This window comes from Sabethes cyaneus, chromosome 3 (assembly GCF_943734655.1).
Source record: "Sabethes cyaneus chromosome 3, idSabCyanKW18_F2, whole genome shotgun sequence".
NCBI lineage: Eukaryota > Metazoa > Arthropoda > Insecta > Diptera > Culicidae > Sabethes > Sabethes cyaneus.
In genome coordinates this window covers 66,198,676-66,218,720 of record NC_071355.1, presented here as the reverse complement: position 1 = coordinate 66,218,720, position 20,045 = coordinate 66,198,676, and the positions used below count along the sequence as shown (strand labels likewise).

The 20,045-nt window shown below is 42.8% G+C and overlaps 1 protein-coding gene across 1 annotated transcript; it reads right to left on the bottom strand.

Moving 5' to 3' along the window:
• Window positions 1-13,907: 13,907 nt before the first annotated feature.
• Window positions 13,908-18,594, bottom strand: LOC128744762 (splicing factor U2AF 50 kDa subunit). Its single transcript, XM_053841989.1, has 6 exons — window positions 18,452-18,594; window positions 17,721-18,323; window positions 17,563-17,654; window positions 15,480-15,602; window positions 15,292-15,405; window positions 13,908-15,212 (listed from the first exon to the last, which is right to left on the bottom strand). The coding sequence occupies exons 1-6, from the start codon at window positions 18,453-18,455 to the stop codon at window positions 14,871-14,873; spliced, it is 1,278 nt and encodes a 425-aa protein (XP_053697964.1). The 5' UTR covers window positions 18,456-18,594; the 3' UTR covers window positions 13,908-14,870.
• Window positions 18,595-20,045: the final 1,451 nt, after the last annotated feature.

The following is a 20,045-nucleotide window of genomic DNA, read 5'->3' as shown; positions in this document are numbered from 1 at the left end:
TGTACACCAAGGAACTCAAAATCTAGAAGAAATCTTCGATTTGGCGCACTGAGACAAATTTTTTGGGTCGTGGATTTTAGGTACAAATGAGATCGAATTGTGTTTTTTGGCGAAATGCGCTGATGCTCTATCCGGCCTAAACACGTAATGTCCATCTGCATGATGTTTTTGTAGAAACGGGATCAAAATTTTCTTCAAACATTCGTCTGGTGTACATCTTGATTAATAGCTAAACCAGAGAACTTGTTGTTGTTGAACGCATGAGACAGAGAACGATGTTCTTCTGCGTCCATAATTTTGGCTGGTCTTCCACTACCTTGCTTGCGAATAGTTGTTGAACATCTTAGGATATGGTAAACAGTCGAAGCCGCATCATATTCGCTTTTTAAATGTTATACCGTATACTTTTTGTCGAGATTTCTGTGGTAGTTCGTAGATGTGTACAACGCGCTCTCGACATGCTTCTTGTTTCGACGCCATTTTAAACAAAACTGGGTAAGCATAAACAAAAACAAAAAATATTGCCAAAAAAGAGAGAGAGACACATACATACTCTCATTTCTCTTTGGGCTCGTTTGTTTTTGTATATGTATATGGGCCGCGGAAAAATTCCAAAATTTTAGTTGGCACCCGTTATTCGCTAATTTTTTGTGTTTGTTTAAAAAATCTCATTGTTTTTTATAGCTTCCCCCCTTTAGTTGCCCAGCATCGGAAGGACGACAAAACCTTTAAAATATTTGTAATGGCCTTATATTTTATAGGGGAATGTCGTCGTGGTTGGGTTACCGTGGTTGGGTCGCCCATGACTTCCGTTTCAAAAGGAATTTCGGAAATCTAAATCCGTTGTAACAAAGATCTAAAAATACGGTATATTCATTAAAAATCTGGAACTGATTGCTTGAAAAATAATAATATTATAAAGGGTGTCCCACATCAAATTGCACCACGGAAGAAACGCTGTAAAAAATTACCAACAGGGCATTTTCTCTTGAAAATTTGAGTAGAAGTAGTTTACAGTGTATTGTTTACACTCTATTTTTATTGTGGTTAATCTTTCGAAAATTGGAAAAAATGGCGTCACCCGAAAAGCAACGTCGCGAATTTATTTTGCGCAAGCACCTGGAAAATCCTCAACTTACGTCAAGTCGGACTTCCGGCAGCTTCCGGGGCTACTATACTTCACCGCCCAGCACAAGTTTGATATTTCGGAGGAAGTAAGGATGAAGAAACTTTCATAGTTTGCCAAGAAATACATCGTGTGGCAAACGGACTACCGAGACTGCAAACGGGTACATCTACCTCAAGGAGTGTTTACAGAAGCATCTGCCTTCTCTGTCGAAGCAACACGAGGGCCCTTCGATCTTCTGGCCGGATCTACCTTCGTGCCAATATTCAAAGGATGTATTGTAGTGGTACGAAGCCAACGGAGCCACTTTCGTACCCAAGGACATGAACGCTTCCAACGCACCGGAACTAAGGCCCATCGAAAAATACTAGGCTATTATGAAGCAGGCACTACGGAAGCATCCCAAGGAGGTCATGTCTGGGGAAGACATGAAGAAACATCCATTTTCAAAATTCGACTAAAGAGATTTCCTGTTGGCTGGTAAACGGCTTGGTAATGCGTACCATCGGTGCCTTGTGCACTGGGCATAAAATAGACCCCACAGTGGTTCACAGCCTCTTACCTAGCAACTCCTACCCTTACCTCCTCGTGGTACCAGCCGGGATACGAGCAACCTCGGAGGAGATCGGGTAACCAACCCCGGTGGAAACCAAGGTCGTATGCTGACAGGGGAGGAGGTCTCCTTCGAGCTACGTTGGCCCTCCGGCGATACTGTGGGGTTGGTTGCGGGCTTTGCAAGCCTGAACCACTAAAAAAACCAAAGTAATGGACTCCGTAAGTAATAATAATAACTCTAATCGGAACAATCGGCAAAGACCCAGGCGACGAAAAAGGACTAACGATTGGAAATTAGGAACATGGAACTGTCGGTCTCTAAATTTCCTCGGAAGTACTCACGTGCTTTCTAAAGAAGTGAAGAGCCGCAAGTTCGACATCGTAGCGCTGCAGGAGGTATGCTGGAAAGGAACGATAGTACGTACGTATAGAGATGGTCATACCATCTACCAGAGCTGTGGCAATACACACGAGCTGGGCACAGCTTTTATAGTGATGGGCGAGATGCGGAAGCGGGTGATCGGGTGGTGGCCGATCAACCCCCGAATGTGCAGATTAAGAATCAAGGGCCGATTCTTCAATATAAGCATAAATAACGTGCACAGCCCTCACCTCGGAAGTACCGATGATGACAAAGACGAATTCTACGCGCAGCTGAAGCGTGAATACGACCGCTGCCCAAGACATGATGTCAAAATTATCATCGGGGACTGTAATGCTCAGGTTGGTCAGGAGGAGGAATTCAAACCGGTGATTGGACGGTTCAGCGCCCACCCGCAAACGAACGAAAACGGTCTAAGACTTGTCGACTTCGCCGCCTCCAAGAACATGGCCATACGTAGTACCTTCTTCCAGCATAACCTCTACCATCGGTACACCTGGAGATCACCCAACCAGACAGCATCACAAATCGACCACGTTCTGATAGATGGTCGGCACTTTTCAGACATTATCGACGTCAGAACCTATCCGGGCGCTAACATTGATTCGGATCACTACCTAGTGATGGTAAGGATACGTCAAAAACTATCTGTTGTGAACGCTGGATTGTGAGAACTACCGAGCAATCACTATCCTGAATGCCGCCTACAAAGTGCTGTCCCAAGTCCTCTTTCATCGACTATCGCCAATAGCCAATAGATTTGTGGGAAGTTACCAGGCCGGCTTCATGGAGGGTCGGTCTACAACGGACCAAATCTTCACCCTGCGGCAGATCCTCCAGAAGTGCCGCGAATTTCGAGTCCCCACGCACCACCTGTTCATCGATTTCAAAGCCGCATATGAAACCGACAAGAGCTATGGAAAATTTTGGACGAAAACGGCTTTCCGGGTAAGCTTACTAGACTTATCATGGCTACGATGGATGGGATCCAGTGCTGTGTGAGAATCTCGGGTGGATTGTCGGACCCATTCGAATCTCGCAGGGGACTTCGACAAGGAGATGGTCTTTCCTGCCTGCTATTCAACATTGCGCTTGAAGGTGTTATAAGGCGAGCGGCGATCGAAATGCGGGGCACGATTTTCAATAAATCCAGTCAATTTATCTGCTTTGCTGATGACGTGGATGCTGTCGGCAGAACATTTGAGGCGGTGAAAGATCAGTACACCAGACTGAAACGCGAAGCAGAGAAGATTGGATTGAAGATAAATACGTCTAAAACGAAGTATATGCTGGCGGGTGGGACCGAGTGCGACAGGGCTTGCTTGGGCAGTACCGTGGTAATCGACGGGAATGAGTTCGAGGTAGTCGACGAGTTCGTATACCTTGGCTCACTGGCAACAGAGGACAACAATACCAGCCGTGAGATTAAAAGACGTATTATCAGCGGAAGTCGGGCCTACTACGGACTCCACAAACACTTGCGGTCGAACAATTTGAGCCCCCGTACAAAGTGCACACTGTACAAAACGCTAATTAGACCGGTTGTCCTCTACGGGCACGAAACGTGGACACTGCTAGAAGAGGACCCACGAGCACTCGGCGTTTTCGAACGGCGGGTGCTAAGAACCATCTTTGGCGGAGTGCAAGAGAACGGTGTATGGAGGCGAAGAATGAACCATGAGCTCGCGCGCAGTTGGGCAGGACATGTTGCTAGAATGCCGGACAACTATCCTACAAAAATGGTTTTCGCATCAAATCCGGTAGGAACCAGACGAAGAGAGGCACAGCGAGCGAGGTGGTAAGACCAGGTGGAGCGAGATCTGGCGAGCACTGGGTGCCCGCGGAACTGGAGATGAGTTGCCATGGACCGAAACAGATGGAGAAATTATACTGCGCAGGCCTTGTCATAAGACGTTAGACCAATTAAGTAAGTAAGTAAGATTTCCTGTTGATACTCAGCTCAACTGCCATTTTCCGTGCGGACCGGTCGCAACTGCTCTGACCGGACAAATTCGCTCTCGAGCAGCCTTTATGACCTCTGCAGTTCTAACGCTTCGTTTTCTTCCGGTTTTTTTACGGTTTTCAACAGATCGCGTCTCGACAAATCTTTTTACTATATAGTATGCAAATCCTCTTTTTATGCCGAGATGTTTGAGGTTACGAAAAATAGTGCTGCATACAGCACCATTTCGGAGTCAAGCACAAAAATGCACAAAGTAAGGTGAAAAGAGAACTAACTCTTCACCTATGGCCTGAGTGTATTTCGTTTAAAAGGGTAATCAAATATAACAGACAGATGAAGCTCCTGCGGCGTGGAAATTTACGAACGCTGATAGATCGCAGCAGGGATGATGTGAGTAGGTGTGAAAAATTAAGTCACAATAGTTTATCTGACAAAGGGAGCCATCTAAATGTTAATGGATTACTCAATAGATCTGTTACAGAGGCGCTTCAGCTCCGGGACGGGGAATTGCGATTGTGTGAAAACTGTTTGAATTATTTTATAATTAGTTACGGAACCAATGTTTTCCATAGAGAAAGCTTACTTAGAGCATCATCTCGTCTTCCATTCAGCGTTTATAATGATGAGTGCTGCTGCTGCTGCTGCTTGATTTATGCATCTATTAACTAACTCAAGTAGACACGTTAGCTGTCGCACATAATTCGCGTCACATAAAACGATCACCGTCGTGTTTAATTACCACCATTGAAAGGGACAAGCGTTCGGTGACTTAACTGTTATTTAAGAATATACAGATTAATTGACTTTCATTTCAATGATATTGACTTTCTGAGAGTGACATCACATTTTTATTCGACATAAACGACCGATAGAGTTGGCACAAACAGTGATCAGTTGCTCAGCTCGAATGGCATCTGCTCTAACATCTTAGATTCAATTCGAATTCGGAGGTGCATTCACCCGTCCAGTGCAACCTGTAAAGAGTCGATTTAAATCAAGCTTTCATGTTCTCACAAGCGAATGCGAAAAAGATCATCATGTACCTATACCTATGATAAGGCGATCCAAGCCACGCAACGCTCCCTCCTCTGCCTAGGCCATGGGTTCGTCGCAATTGCAACGCGCTCGACTCGCGTATTTGAGAAAGCTGTGCTCCGTTAAAGTCCAAACGGGCTTGCACAACAATCGCGGCTAGTCTCCCATAGATAAATTATTTAATAAATAAATGAACTTTTAAACGCATTTACCGCGACGCATACGTATATGCATTACGTAGATTCACATGTGGCCACCGTGCAAAATCTGCGAAAGTGAGAGGATGTGTGGTATTTATTCTGCCGCTTCTCGTGCACCATATTTGATGTGAACTTAGTTCAACGTTCAACGGCTCTTGTACAAATAATGACTAATGTTGGCATCAAAGACGGTCTTTGAAAGGTAAACGAATTTTCACAGTTTACGTTTTCAAATGGTAATCTAAGCAGATTAACGAAAACTAGATACCGAGGTGGAACAGATGGTTGCATAAACGGTCCAAAAATTTAATGCAGTTAGTGGGTATGTCGATTTATGCACTGTAATTATTGGACCAAGTGCAAAGCGTTTTTTAACTCAACTTAAAACGGCGTTGCAGCTAAATTTCATAAACGTTCAATTTATGTACACGTTGCGTTGAAAAGCTATATTTCGGGCTAATTGATTATTATTACACTTGAAAAATTGCGGTGGTTCAGTGGAGAAGCATAAACCACATGTTATGGGGTATTGTGGAACGTTGAACAGCACAAACGATCTGAGATTTGATAAAAGTTGCGAACCAGATAATTATCGAGATTTTTATATAGCGATACACATTGTCAGACCAACCTTATATAATCCAATTTATCTAGTTATCGAATTTACTTCTTTGTTGGTAAAATTGTTTCCAACTGATCCGCTACTGAGATGATATAATTAGGTTTATTTTACTAATTTGTCGATGGGATTATAATTTCCACCCGAGTGTAATACTGTTCCGTTGCAAGATAAACAATTTAGCAGTAAACTGTTGAATGACTCGTACGAAAAAAAAGCAATTACGAAAACAGTTCATAAATCAAGTGCGGTACACATATTCTTGCAGTGCAAACCACTTTCTGCTGTCCGCCTCTTTCGCTGTAGAGGCCATCGTAATTATTTAGGTTCGTGCGCCACCTCGTACCGGTACCGGATCACCTCCGGAGCGACCCAGAGATTCAATCCAATTGATCGTGGTCGAGCCTCTTTTGTTTTCAAGGTCGGCCATAATATGTTTGGAACGAGATGATCTTGTAAACCAGCCAGCCGTCGGTGGCCCTGTTCGCCACAACACGACAAACTGTGGAAATGACTGTCAGAATACACATGTGATGCAATGCAAACCACCAGAACCTGAATCGAGAGAGACACGGTGCTTTCACCATTAATGGACCCTTCTTTTATAGCGGGCAGTTAAAATTAATCAAGCTCTTCATTCAAATAATTTAGTTTTATTCATAAAAACTGAATTGTTTTATCCGTAACATAAAAAAAACTACCGTAACTAAAAATAATTGATAAAATAATAAGATACAAACTGGTGCAAAATTCGTTATTTAAACCTACTTTCGCTAGTTAAATATGCGACTAATTTTGTTGTTATGACTTCGGATTAACACTTCGTAATTGACGTTAAACAAAATTAGTCAAAAGACGAATTCGTTATGATGTAACTGTGTGTACAACATCTACGAAAAGTCATTAAGTTTTGAGTACCTGTAAGTCGGTCGTTTCTTAAGAAGGAAATAAGAAATTTTGAATAGAGGCATGGGTATGATATGAGAGTGTTACCTGGAAGGAGCGTCAAACATAGCTCTGGCTCTCTCAAGCTCCCACCTAGCGCCTCCACGCAGATCTAAGTCAAATGACGACGGTCGATGGCCTTACCCGGAAATGCTTCATGTACTTACTGAAGCAGCTAAGCTAGAAGGTGCGTACTACAACGCTTGTTCTCCAAGTGAGGGGCGGCTCACACAGCGTCTGTCTCGAAACGGGCAGCTGAATATGAAATGCTGTATCCCGCAAGCTATGCCTAAGATGGCAGACCCATCAGCGGGATGTAGGTATCGCGATCCCGGTGTGGTAGTATACTCAATTACCACGAATAACGAAGAAAGAAAGCCAGGACGGAACAATCGGTATAGCACACGGCAAGGGACAAGGAAACGATTAAGGGATAATGATTGGAAACTTGGTACATGGAATATCCGAACTCTCCATGAACCGGCACAGGCTGGCTTGGTTGCTTGAGAGCTACATCAACTCGGAGTGGCGATCGCTGCTATTCAGAAAGTTCGTTGGCCAAATTCCGGAGAAAAGGAGTTCCGTGCAGTAGACCCTATTGCAGGCACTTCTTTTCAGTACCACCTACTACAGTGGCGGTAAAAAAGCAGAACATCGAGTCGGTTTCGTAGTGTTGGGAAAACAAAAGCAACGAGTTATCCGGTGGAGGCCCGTAGATGACCGTATATGCGTGTTGAGGATTAAGGGCAAATTCTTCAACTACAGCCTAATCAACTTATACGCACCGAAAAATGATAAATCCGATGTTGCCAAGGACGAGTTTTACGACAGGCTTGAGAGGACCTATGGAGAGTGCCCAACACACGACGTGAAAATCATAATCGGAGATACAAATGCGCAGATCAGGAGGGAGGAATTCTTCCGTCCAGTCATTGGAAGAAATAGCCTTCATCTGTCGACCAATGATAACGGTCTGAGGCTCATAAATTTTGCCGCGGCCAGAGAAATGGCCATCTGTAGCACCTACTTTCCACGGTTGAATATTCGGAAACACACCTAGAGACATCCAAATGGAGACTCTTGCTCTCAGATCGTGTCTTGATTGACGGTCGACACTTTTCGGATGTTATCGATGTACGGTCTTTTCGGGGACCGAATATCGAAAGCTCGCACTGAGAGGACGCTGCGTTTCAACGTCCAGTGGTTAACGGCAGACGGCGTAGCAGTGGAGTACGCCAGAAAGCTTGATCAACGAATCGCAGAACAGCAGGTAGAAGGAGAAGATATAAATGGGCTATGGAGGAACATCCATCGTGCCATCGAAACAGCTGCGAGAGAAGTGGTAGGCACGACGCATGGAAGACAGTGTATCAGCTAGTTTGATCCCGAACGCCAGAGAGTGACAGATAAAAAGAACCAGTCCAGGAGTCGCATGCTCACTGCGACAACGCGTCAAAACAGAGAGAGATGCAGAGAGACTAGAGCTGCGGAAAAAAGAATCCATCGTTTAAAGAAAGGCGAGTACGAGAAGCACGTGCTCGCCGGCGCAAAGGAGCGATACGCCAGCAATGACACACGGAGTTTCTATAAAACGGTGAGATGCAGGAATTGTGCCATGCCGATGATGTGCAATGATAGTGCTGGCACCTGATTACCGACAAAACGGCGGTGGAAGGAACACTTCCAGACACTGTTGAATGGAGAGGTAAATGCGGAGATCAGCAGGGACAGGATAGAAATTGTAAGCGATGGTCAAACTGTGGAGCCACCAACACAGGAGAAGGTTAAAAAGGCAATCAGTGAGCTGGAAAAAGGTAAGGTTGCTGGGAAGGACGGTATCCCGGCTGAACTTCTAAAAGCGAGCGGCTGCACGAAGCAATCCACCGGATCATTGTCAGGATCTGGGAGGAAGAACAAATGCCGGAGGAGTGGTTGGATGGCCTCACTTGCCCAATTTTCAATAAGGGACATCGACTGGAGTGTAAAAACTATCGAGTAATTACATTGCTCAATTCTGCGTACAAGGTGCTTTCCCGTATCCTGTTCTGCAGAGACCGTTAGCGGAGTCCTTCGTCGGTGAGTACCAACCAACCCGGTAACAATGTGACAGCTCCCATACTAATCAAACGTACCTAAAACTGCTGGTTCATGGTTCACGACAGATATTTGAAAGCGGCGTAAATATCGAAGAAAGAGTTTATTATCATTTGTTTTGGCAAAAAATCCCTTGTGCATATAAGTAAGATCTGAATTGGTTTATTATTTCAATAGAGTATTTTACGAACTAACATTTATTATGCCAAGTACCAAAACGTTTCCGGGGTAATGACAATAGCAGCATAAGTGGTTCTTGCTCTATTGCTCTATTTGGTTCTGTCATGTAACAGATTTTTTTTGTACAACTGCAACGATCTCTATTACTTGAATTTACTCTTGAATTTTGCTTAACTTGTTCTGTTAACGACAAAATCGATCCAGCAATCATGAAAGAGCATTTCATTTTAAATTGCGCAGCGGATAACTTTCAATGAAACACGCAATATTTAAATACTTTAGAGCAGACAACTCGTACACAAGAGTCACAATCTTGTAATAAATACCGCTTTTTATCTTGTAAACAAATCAATCAAACAACCCACCAAGAATTCAAACAGTTTTACCGAAAACATGAAACAATGCTGAAATAATCAATACGCACTTTTCAAATCGTTGTCCAGACAGCTTTTTGCGTTCACATTTAACGTAACAAAAATTAACATTTCCTTTGGAAATCGAAGGTGCGTCAATTTTGATCGGCACGTAAAAACGATCGTCGCGACATTTTTGACACTGGCGGGTGTTATGGGAAACTGTTAATAACTGTCACTTTGTTACGGGGTAGGTACCAACCTGGTTTTCATGAGGGTCGCTCCACGACGGATTAGATGTTTACCCTGCGTCAGTTGCTAGACTAGTTTCGGAAGTGCAACTTGCAGACACACCATCTGTTTGTGGACTTTAAAGCGGCGTACGATTCAGTTAAACGAAATGAGCTGTGGCAGATAATGCTAGAACATGTTTTTCCGACGAAACTAGTTACGCTGATTCGTGCGACGCTGGACTGATCCAAATCATGCGTTAAAATAGCGGGCGATACCTCAGCTGCTTTCGTGACGTTGGATGGACTGAAGCAAGAGGATGCACTCTTTAACCTGCTGTTCAACATTGCTTTGGAAGGTGCATTACGAAGGGCAAACGTGGAAAGGAATGGAACTATCATCACGAAATCTCACATGCTACTTGGTTTTGCGGATGACGTCGTTATCACCGGATTCAACCGTAGAGCAGTGGAAGAGGCCTCAGGCCTTTTAAAAGGGAGGCGGCGAGATTGGGACTTGCCATTAACAGCGCCAAAATGAAGTACATGGTTACTGGTAGGGAACGTGGGAGCCCAAGTGGTGTTGGTGCCGAGGTGGAGTTAGATGGGAAACGATATGAAGTAGTGGAGGAATTTATATAAAGCACGGGAGGGTATTTTCAGCCCATTAAGCGAACGCATCTATTTTTTCGGCCTATTTTTTTCAGGGGCCAGTTTTTAGTTACCGATACGCCTCTTATGACTACTGTGTCCTGTCAGAGACCTGGTTTTGGCTACAGATTGTTTTATCTTGCCATTATATTAAAGCCCTATAAATGTATATCTTAGGTTATATTAGTGTGGGAACGGTATAAATATATTAAGGTTGAAAAAAATATTTCTATAGGCCAGAGTAATATATTCTCAACAGTGTCAACGACATTATGCAGGATATGCCGACACCTTGTCTCAATCCTCGTCACGTGTCGAAGGGACTCGAGAGTGCCCCCGTATGCTGCTTTAAAATCAATAGAGAAATGATGCTACTCCCGACATTTCTGCAAGATCTGTCGGAAGCGCAGTCGAGCTAATCACCCTTTTTGTAGCTGGGACAAATCACTTCTTTCCTTCATTCCTCTGATAGCTTGTGCTCCTCCCAAATCTTAGTAATAACCCAGTGTAGAGCGGTTGCCAGCGTTTCTCGGGCATGTGTATAAAACTCTGCCGGAAGGCGGTCGTTATCAGCGGCTTTGTTGGTCTTCAGCAAACCGATTTCTCGTTTGCCCTCTTGGAGATCAAGTACTGGGACATTATCTTCCACGGGCACTCCTATAGGTTGACTTCCGTTCAGCCTCCTTCTGCAACTTCGCCATTGAGGTGTTCATCGAAGAACTGTTTCCACTGCTGTCCACGTCATCAGCGAAGCAGTTGAAATAACTGAATTTACTAAAGATCCTACCCTACAGTTTTGAGTTCAACACCTAAAGTTTTCAAATTTTGATGTAGTTAAGCCACATTGTGACCCAATCTAGACACGCCACTAACAGCACACAAAAGTTAATAGCGAGTCAACACGCTCAGCTCGCACGTGGTGTAGCTAAGAAAATCACTATCGGCAAGCCAACCCTAGTCCTTGCTATTTAGCCTTTTAACTAGTTCAACCGGTCACCTGCTGGATCATACCGTCGGTTTTCAGGCAATGACTGTACAAACATGATTGTTTTATCATATCGGTACTAAATTGCTGTGCTATTTAAAGGGAAGAGTGGTTAAAAGCACCGTATAAATTGTCCGCAGTGAACAGTTTATCTCCCGGAATCAATTTAGTTGAATATGCTAAGCGTTTATATTGAAATACAATGAAAAACAACTTTTTTATTTTTGATATATTAAAAACATAAGTAACCCTTGATGACGATGACCATTAATTGCTAATCGTCTATTAATTAAACTGATTAATTGTGCACTTCACTAAAATCCCCAGTTTTTCCAAACGCTAATATAATTGGTTGTTAAGGCCAAGCCAGCACAGAGAGAAAAAAGACGAAGCAAAATTTTAAATGAGAGTGCGCTTTCACTAGATGGTTTTGATTACTCCACTGTAGTGACCTATCATATCAGGTTTTACACATAATGATGTATTCGAAAAACTATGTTATAGCGTTATTTAGGAAATGTTCAAGATTTTCAAAATGTTATCTTTCTCGTTTGCACCAGCGCTGTTCGATGCTAGCGCTGGCTCGGCCTTAAAGTCAATATTTTTCACCAAATTTCGAAATTTTCTCGAAGATTGTTTCTGTTTTCATATATTCAGCAGGTCACGGCTATTGGTGTAGCTAGAGCGGATGCCTGGGTATCAGGTACCAGGCCCCCTCCAGAAATTTTCCCCTTTGGAATTTAAAACCAGAATAAAAAAAACAGTGTACATGTTCCCGCTGCGTAGATATTTTCTTCTTCACTAGGCATGGCAAACGCGTAGTTGTTGTCGTCGTCAGTAGTCGTAAATAGCCTAGTAGTCACCCCGGCTCATGCTGTATCAAGCAGTCGTCTCCATTCCACTCCATCTTGGGCCACTCGTCGCTGATTTCCCGGTCTCAGAAGTCGCAAATCACTTTCGTCCTGGTCGAGCCATCTTGCACGTTGAGCCTCCCTGTTCCTGATGCTGGTGCAGTTGTTAAGGAGGTTGCTTGTTCACTGATCGTCCCACCACCTTCGTTGCAGCTGTGCCATAACCTGCGCTAAGACAGCATTCCAGGTGTTTCTTTTGATTCTTCACATTCTGAACAGACGGGTATCGCTGCGAGTCCGAACATGTATTGCCTGAAGCGTCTGTGACCTAATAGAAACTGCGTCAGGTAAAGATTGACTTCCCCTGTTTCCCGTGCAACCAGTTCGACATGACATATAAAAGCCTGTTCCCTTTATCTACCATTCTACGCTGCATCCCATTCCTCTTGCCATTTGGCCAAGTGCTCCCCTCGAGCTAGCTTTCGAACTCCTGTTCTATTCTCCTCGAGGGTGATGCTGATAGGAATCATCCCGGCAATGAAGCATACTGCCTCCAATCCGATCTGATGCTCCCGCAACTTGCAACGCCATAAGCCGGTATGTGCTGTTTAGCTTCGCTACATTTATTTTGCTTTTTGACGCTGAAGTCTCTGTCGGACCTCCGTGTCTGAGGATCGATAAGAAAACATTAGCTAAAGTCAGCATTAGTACTTCATCCAACGTCTCTCCTGCTCCAGACAGTACAATGCCGTCCGCAATGCCAGCAATCATTGTCCCTTTGGGTAGCTAGCTTCAGCTGCAGCACCCCATCGTACCTCCCTGTTCTAGAGCGTTGGACCAAGGATGGAGCCCGCCGTGATCTCTGCCCTCTGGCAATCTCGTAGACCAGTACTCTGTTCTGGCAGTAACTCTTCAGGATCTTACAGTTTGTCAGAAATCTTCATTATGTGCAGTTTCGCTGCGATGGCCTCCCAATTGGCGCTATTGAAGGCATTCGTGACATCGATCGTTATCACAGCGTAATATTGATCGCCCCTGCGTTCCTGCTTGGCTGACTTTTCGACATTCTCAATCACTATTCGGGGAGCTTCAACCGTTGGCTTGCCTTTTTGGAATCCACATTGCATCTCCGAAAAACCGTGTGCGCTACATGTGAATTTCGTTGGGCTATTGAAAATAATTCTCTTTCCAGTAGTTTCCCGATTATCCAGTAGACAAATTGGTCTGTATGATGCTGGATCTCCAAGAGGCTTTCCTGGTTTCGGCAGTAACACTAGCCACTGTACCTTCACATTGTCCAGTTAGCTCCAAGGTTTGATGCTGGTCTTACAAACCAGCCATTGTAATTTGGAATCTCGACTGGGTAGTGCTGCTAAGCAGTAGAATCGTTACACTAGCCTCGTAATTGTCCTGTACTCTAATAACCGGCTGCGAGGTCCGTCGACTAAGGCGGGTAATGTATTGCCTAACTACGGTTATACCGAAGACTTTTCTTTTTTCATATTAGCTTTCTTCGAAACAGTTCTGTAGCACCGCTATAAATATGTCCGGAAATGTTGGTATCCCATCGGAACCTGGCGGCTTCTTCAAATTTAGGTTTTTTTGCCACCGCATAAAGAACTACCGTTCTAATAAGGTCTTCGTACGTCGGCGTATGCTTCTTGATCGTAGCATTTCGCGACGGTTTTGTATGCAAAAAAGAGGACACATACATTTAACAATAAAAACAATTTTTTCGGTACAGCACATTCTATTTCAGTAAATTTAAATTCCGCCACATTTTTCGTTTTTCAGCTCAATAAAAGTTGCAATTACACAAACTACATGATGGGGTCGGTCGTATCATACAGTTGAAGACCAAGACCAAACACCGAAGATCACCTCGACAGCAGCAATTATATTCTGTGGGAAAATGACGACCGTGCGTAAAATGGGATGAATGCATTTACCCATGCGAAATAATTCAATTGTAAAATCATTTCATCAGACGTGTTAAGCCCTCACATTGCGGATCGTACATCAACTTAACTTATAGCATGCTTACGTCTGCCCACGTCTGAGAGGGCACAAGCAGACGGCTGGGTAGAAGAATAAATTGAAGAAAAAAGCGAGATATTCATTGCACAGCTCGCAACACCTTTGCCGTGGCTATAGCCGCCGCTTTGATTGTTTTCAATTACGCACTTTCAATGCAGTTCACATTGTTGTTTTAATTCAAGCATTTTTTGCTTGTTTAAATATATATTATTTTTAGGATATTCTGTAAAGGGTTGTAAACCAATGTTAGTCAGTATTTTGTTAGCTATTTCACTGTGCACAGTTTATGGGAAATGCTGCTAATGATAGGAAAATACCTTCTGATAAAACATTAATGAGATTTTTTAATAAAACTTTGAACATTGCTTTGTATAAACCGAGTCAACACTGCTGAGTGTTGACGTGCCTATTTTGCTGTATGCTTAGTTTCTTTAAGTTTGTTCGCACGATGTATGTTGCCTTTTCCAAGTGTAGTTTAATTTGGAATTAATGAACCCTCCTCTTATTTTATATTGCATACGTTTTTGAGCCATGTTTTGCAGCCTTTGTCCTAAGAGGTAAACTTTACATTCACAAGACCTATTGTGCTATACCTATCTGGTTGTTAAGTCTGGTGTAGCTAACTTGCCGCCGACAGAAGGCAAGTGAAAATCTGTTAGTCAACTTAAAATTCACGGCGATGATACTTATCGGGGTCAAAGTATGAAGTAACAACCACGCGATCACTGAACTTGCGCCCGGTGAGGGCTTGCTGTGCTTTCTGGCAGTCCACAATCGAGTTGAACTCGACAAAGACCTTGCCACAGCCGGGCACATCGACACCTTCGATGGGCCGCGGGATTTCCACGCTTCGCACGACGCCGTACTTGTTACATTCTTCCTTGATGTCCTCTAGGATGTCCTCGTATTCCTCTTCGTCCTTCAGTTCATCCGGTGTAACCATATTCAGCAAACAGAGCACCTCCGTTGGAGGACCTGAGGAACCGACCAGTGAGAGACCTGGAACCTGTGAGGGGAAGAATTGGAGTCATTTTAATACCATCATATAATATTATTTTAAAACTATCATTTTGTCTGTCACATACCTGAATCTGCACTGGTGCCACGGCAGCCACGTTCGAATTCTTCGCGCCAACGCTTGCCCTTTGAACGATGAGTTTCTTGTCACCAAGCTGCATACCGTTTAATCCAGCAATAGCCTAAATCAGAAGAGAAAAAAAACATTCCGTTAGCTCTGGTACCATTAATGATTACCGCGAAAGCAATATTTTACCTGATCGGTGATAGTGTATTCCACATATTCGGCAAAAGCATAACCTTTGCTCAAACCAGTCGCGGCATCCTTGACCAAGTTGAAGGCTTTCAATTGGCCGAATGAAAGTAAGAGTTCCTTGACCTGTTAGGGGTGAGGCAACAAATGGTACGAAGAAAAAAACAAAACAAAAATAAAATTAGTTTTCCTAATTGGAGTTATCAGCTATCGGTTTGTTTAAAATTCATCCTGCGCTAGTGTACCCTTCGGCTTTTCTTCAAAGTTGAACTCCATTCCCGAAACCAATTGGATACTTACCACCAAAGGGTACCCTCGAACGACAGCGTACGGTTCATTATCCCTGATCTATGGATCCCTAACTTTTCCCTACTATTCAACAAACCCTGGTGTTGGCGATTCCCCTGAAATTCCCTAACAATTAATTTACAAAAAACACGCTAACTACAATGTTCCAACGTCAAGTTCAACGCTTTTCTACTAGGACAGGACAGCTGCTGCAAAGAAAGCATTTTGTAATTCGATCGTGTGTTTGGTAGAACTTGCCTTGCTTGCTCTTCCGTCGTTTTTAACTTTTCAAATTACTGTATTGTTTTCTTGCAATCAACTTATTGGCACACATTTTGCTTAGCTATTTTTTCTAACGAGCTTTCAAATATGCCTAAACAAGTTGTGTGTAGAGCCTTCGCAGCCGGACAGTGACCGAGACATAGCCAGCCCGAACCGACTCAAGCATCTACAAATGTTGACATGAAAAACGAAAAAGAAGAAAAGATGGATCAGTAACGGGATTTTCTTAACGTTTCTGGTATTTGCTAAAAAAAATCGTACGTATTTCATTTGTGGCTGAAAATTGAAAAGCTGCAAATAGAAGGAAACGGACGACGGGAACCTGAAAGGCTGAAAACAAGAGTATCTACTGCCGCACTTAACCCTTACGAAGGGTTTGCTAGGAAGCATAAAATTTCTGTTCAGATTCAGATATTTTGGCGATAACGCTAGCTGAAAAGGAGGAAGAAACATTTCCTGCAAAATGAATTCGATAAAACGAGACCATTCATTCGCAATTGATGCGAATATCCGGAGGTATACTTCGTGCTGCACACTGCTGGATGCGGCTTAGCTGTCAAAAACTTGTAGTACAGAACTTGTTTTTCCTGAAAAACCTGCACAAAAATACGCTTGTCTTTTGTTTGCTCTTTTTGCTGTAAAAGCTACAATTGGGGAGTGAAACTTTGTGTGCACTAAATTGAAATCGATTAGGATACCGAGTTGTTGAAATTGCCGTGATGAAAATGCATAATTCAGCATAAAAAACAATTTTGCTGCTAGATATGCACCTCAATTTGAATATTCAGTTACATTATGAAGCCTGCAAGTAACCCCTCTCCTTTTTTGTTTCTCAAATCGTACATGAATATTAAAAACTGGGGTTAAGGATGATGGAATCTTGGTCGTATCCAGGTTTTATCCACGCACTCTTACGCTTTACACTGAAAATAACCTGACATAATCGCTCATATATGCAATTCATCTGAAGCAAGCTTTATCTGAAAGCACAAGCATCTTTTCAAACATGTGATTATTCTTACATTGGGTTAATTTTAATCTTGAACATAAGTTATTACAGTTTTGGCTCTCTGTAGATAAGAAATAGCTATTATAGTTAACATTAAACACGACTATGGTTGATTCAGCCATAAGAATACAAACAAGTATTAAAGTGTCTCTACATTATTCACCATAATTTATATAATGTTCGTTTACTTATCAAAACCACGATTTTCATTGATTTTAGCTCTGACTTATGAGATTATCAAAATCCTTTCATCGAAAATCTACAGCCCATTTTAACAAAACAATATCCCAATACCATTTCAAATAAACTATGCACAGATTGACAACATTAGCAGGGGCCGATTAAAAAAGCCCACAATAATGTTGCAACTTTAAGCTGAAAACAACCCTGCAATGGACAAATAACGGAGACTATGTGTCCATTAAAGCCCAACACCTAGGAACAATATGAACCATTGCACATTATTAAACCGAAACAGAATGATGCAATTCGTTTCAAACAGCTTACCTGATCCTCGTTCAAATAGTTAGGCAAACCGCCGATAAAGATCTTATGAGGCGAATCTGGTACCACGGTGCTAATGACCCCGGAGAATTTTTCTGTAATGAACATATGAAATCGGTAATTTACAAATCTCTTCACAACATTTAATTCAGTTATCATACCTGGTACAGCGATAGCGGCTGAATCGGTCATACCGGGCATCGGTTGATAATCGTGCGGTCGGCGAATCTTTAAACTCTGTCCCTTGAAGTTAATACCGTCGAAAGCCATCGCTTGGGTGGTTTCGTCGATCGATCGGAACTCCAGGAAAGCAAAATTTTTATCCAAATTGATCTGACATGCGAGCACCGGATTGCCGGCTGCTTGCGCCAATCCCGACAGGTGCATTTGCTGGTTGAAGAATTCCATCATCTCCTCCTCCGTTACACCGAACGGAATGTTTCCTACGTACAGTCGTCTCGCCTGGCGGGTTATCGTGGAACCAACGACCGGAACAGCCGCCTGTGGTGTATCGGCTACAATGTTTGCCGGAATTTGACCAGCCGCCTGCATTGCCTTATACTGGAGCGGTGTAATGTGTTCGAAACCTGGCGGAGGAACATCCCAGTAGAGAGAAGGCTTCCTGCGGCGAGAACGACCCTTGCGATACGGCGATCTGGACCGGGACCGTCCTTTCCGTTCACCACGGCTTCGACTACGACGTCGTTCACGGGAGCGTGATCTGGAGCGATGCCGACGGCCGCGTTCGCGGTCATTGTTGCGATCTAAAATTTTACGATCAGAAAAAACAGTTTTACAAGGTATCGATTTATTTCAGAGAAGCCATTAATAAACGCATACGACAGTGAATCACGCCGCAAAGAAAAAAGCCTAAAACTTGCTTGTTACTCACCCATTACGATTAAAAATTTGTATAATTACACTTGTAGCAATAACACAGCTATTTTTCACTCTCAACGAGTGCTATTCTCACAATTTGAAAATATTATGCCGTTTTCGCGACTGAAACGCAGTTTTGATGCCAATAGGTAACCAAAATGAAGGCAGGTAATAAAAAAAGGAAAGCCGATGTCAGTAGTGGTGAAATAGCACAGTGGTGAATATGAGTTTGCCTGCACGCTTAAAAAATTTAACACATATATGAATATTAAGATACACTGGGACAAATTTCCGAATACTCTTTAAATGAAGTAATTTGCGGTTTCGTCACTAACGAGAATGACATTAGCTGCGGATCGTTTATGTAGAAGTGAGAGGGGAGCAAAGAGTGGAGGAGAGGATCCGGGAGTTTGGAATTTGATGTTCTTGATATTATTCCTACTGCAAACAGCTTCAGCGAGGTCCATAGCTAATGTCAAAAAATCTTTATATGTGTGCGTGGTGGAATACGTCATGGCAGAGATGGCCAATGTAATATACACAGGTGTGGCAATGTTGGTTAAGTGGTGTTAGTGCAATGAAGAAACTTCATCATGGTGTAGGTGAAATCGTAAATCGACCAATCACGATGAAGCGTGACGTCAAACTCCTAAAACAAACTGCATTGTCCGACACGGTTTGTTTTTGTAGTTTGACGACGTTTTATGATTTTTCCGATTTTTCGCTAATACTAATACCAGGGGGGATCTATTGCTGTCAAATTCCATACATGTGTGCGTTACCGCAGATGGAGTTTGGCCCATGACGTTTGTATTGTCATGGACCAAACGACGTGTGATTGATTTCGAGCCAAGGGACTCGCGACTCTATTTTTGTCTGCTGCAGTTGACAGAAACTCAATCCCAAACACGCAGCGCAATAGAGGTTTTCCGTCAAAATTTTTTTTTCCACTAAATGTTCGGTTTTGACTCTTAGAAATGATACCCTTATAAAACTTTCTTTATTAAAACCTCTAACTACTGTAAAAATGAAAAACTAAAATACGTATATTTCAACCCGTCACTTCTCGGATGTATTACATGCCTTTTTGTACCATTAGTGTCCGCTATTTTCACCACTTCGAAACCATTTATGCCACTCTTTACTCTTGTGGCAAGCAACGCACGAAACGAAAAAGAAGGTAATCATTAGCTTCATTCGTTTTGTCCTTTTCACTCAACCGCTGATACACATATGTCAATATCTGTTGTGCAATGCTGCCAGAAAATCTGAAAATTTTAATAAACAGTGCAGCCGAAACGAATTTTTTAAAACTCAACATTCGTGATTTGGTGAAAAGAAACTCACCATTCTTGCAATTTACATTGTTTGAAAAATCGTAGTAAATTCTAGAGACAACGAAAAAAATATATTTTTGCACCATTATCACTCGTATTGGGAGTACTTTCGAGAAAAAATAAGAAAAGAAGGGGTATGATCTGACGGAAAACCTCTATTGTCGTTTGTATTGTTTTGATCCAGATAATGCATTTATCTGATTTTTAGCGTAAATAAAACAAACTAAGAAACTTTTCGGAAGCTACATATGCAGGCATGAGCCGCAAATC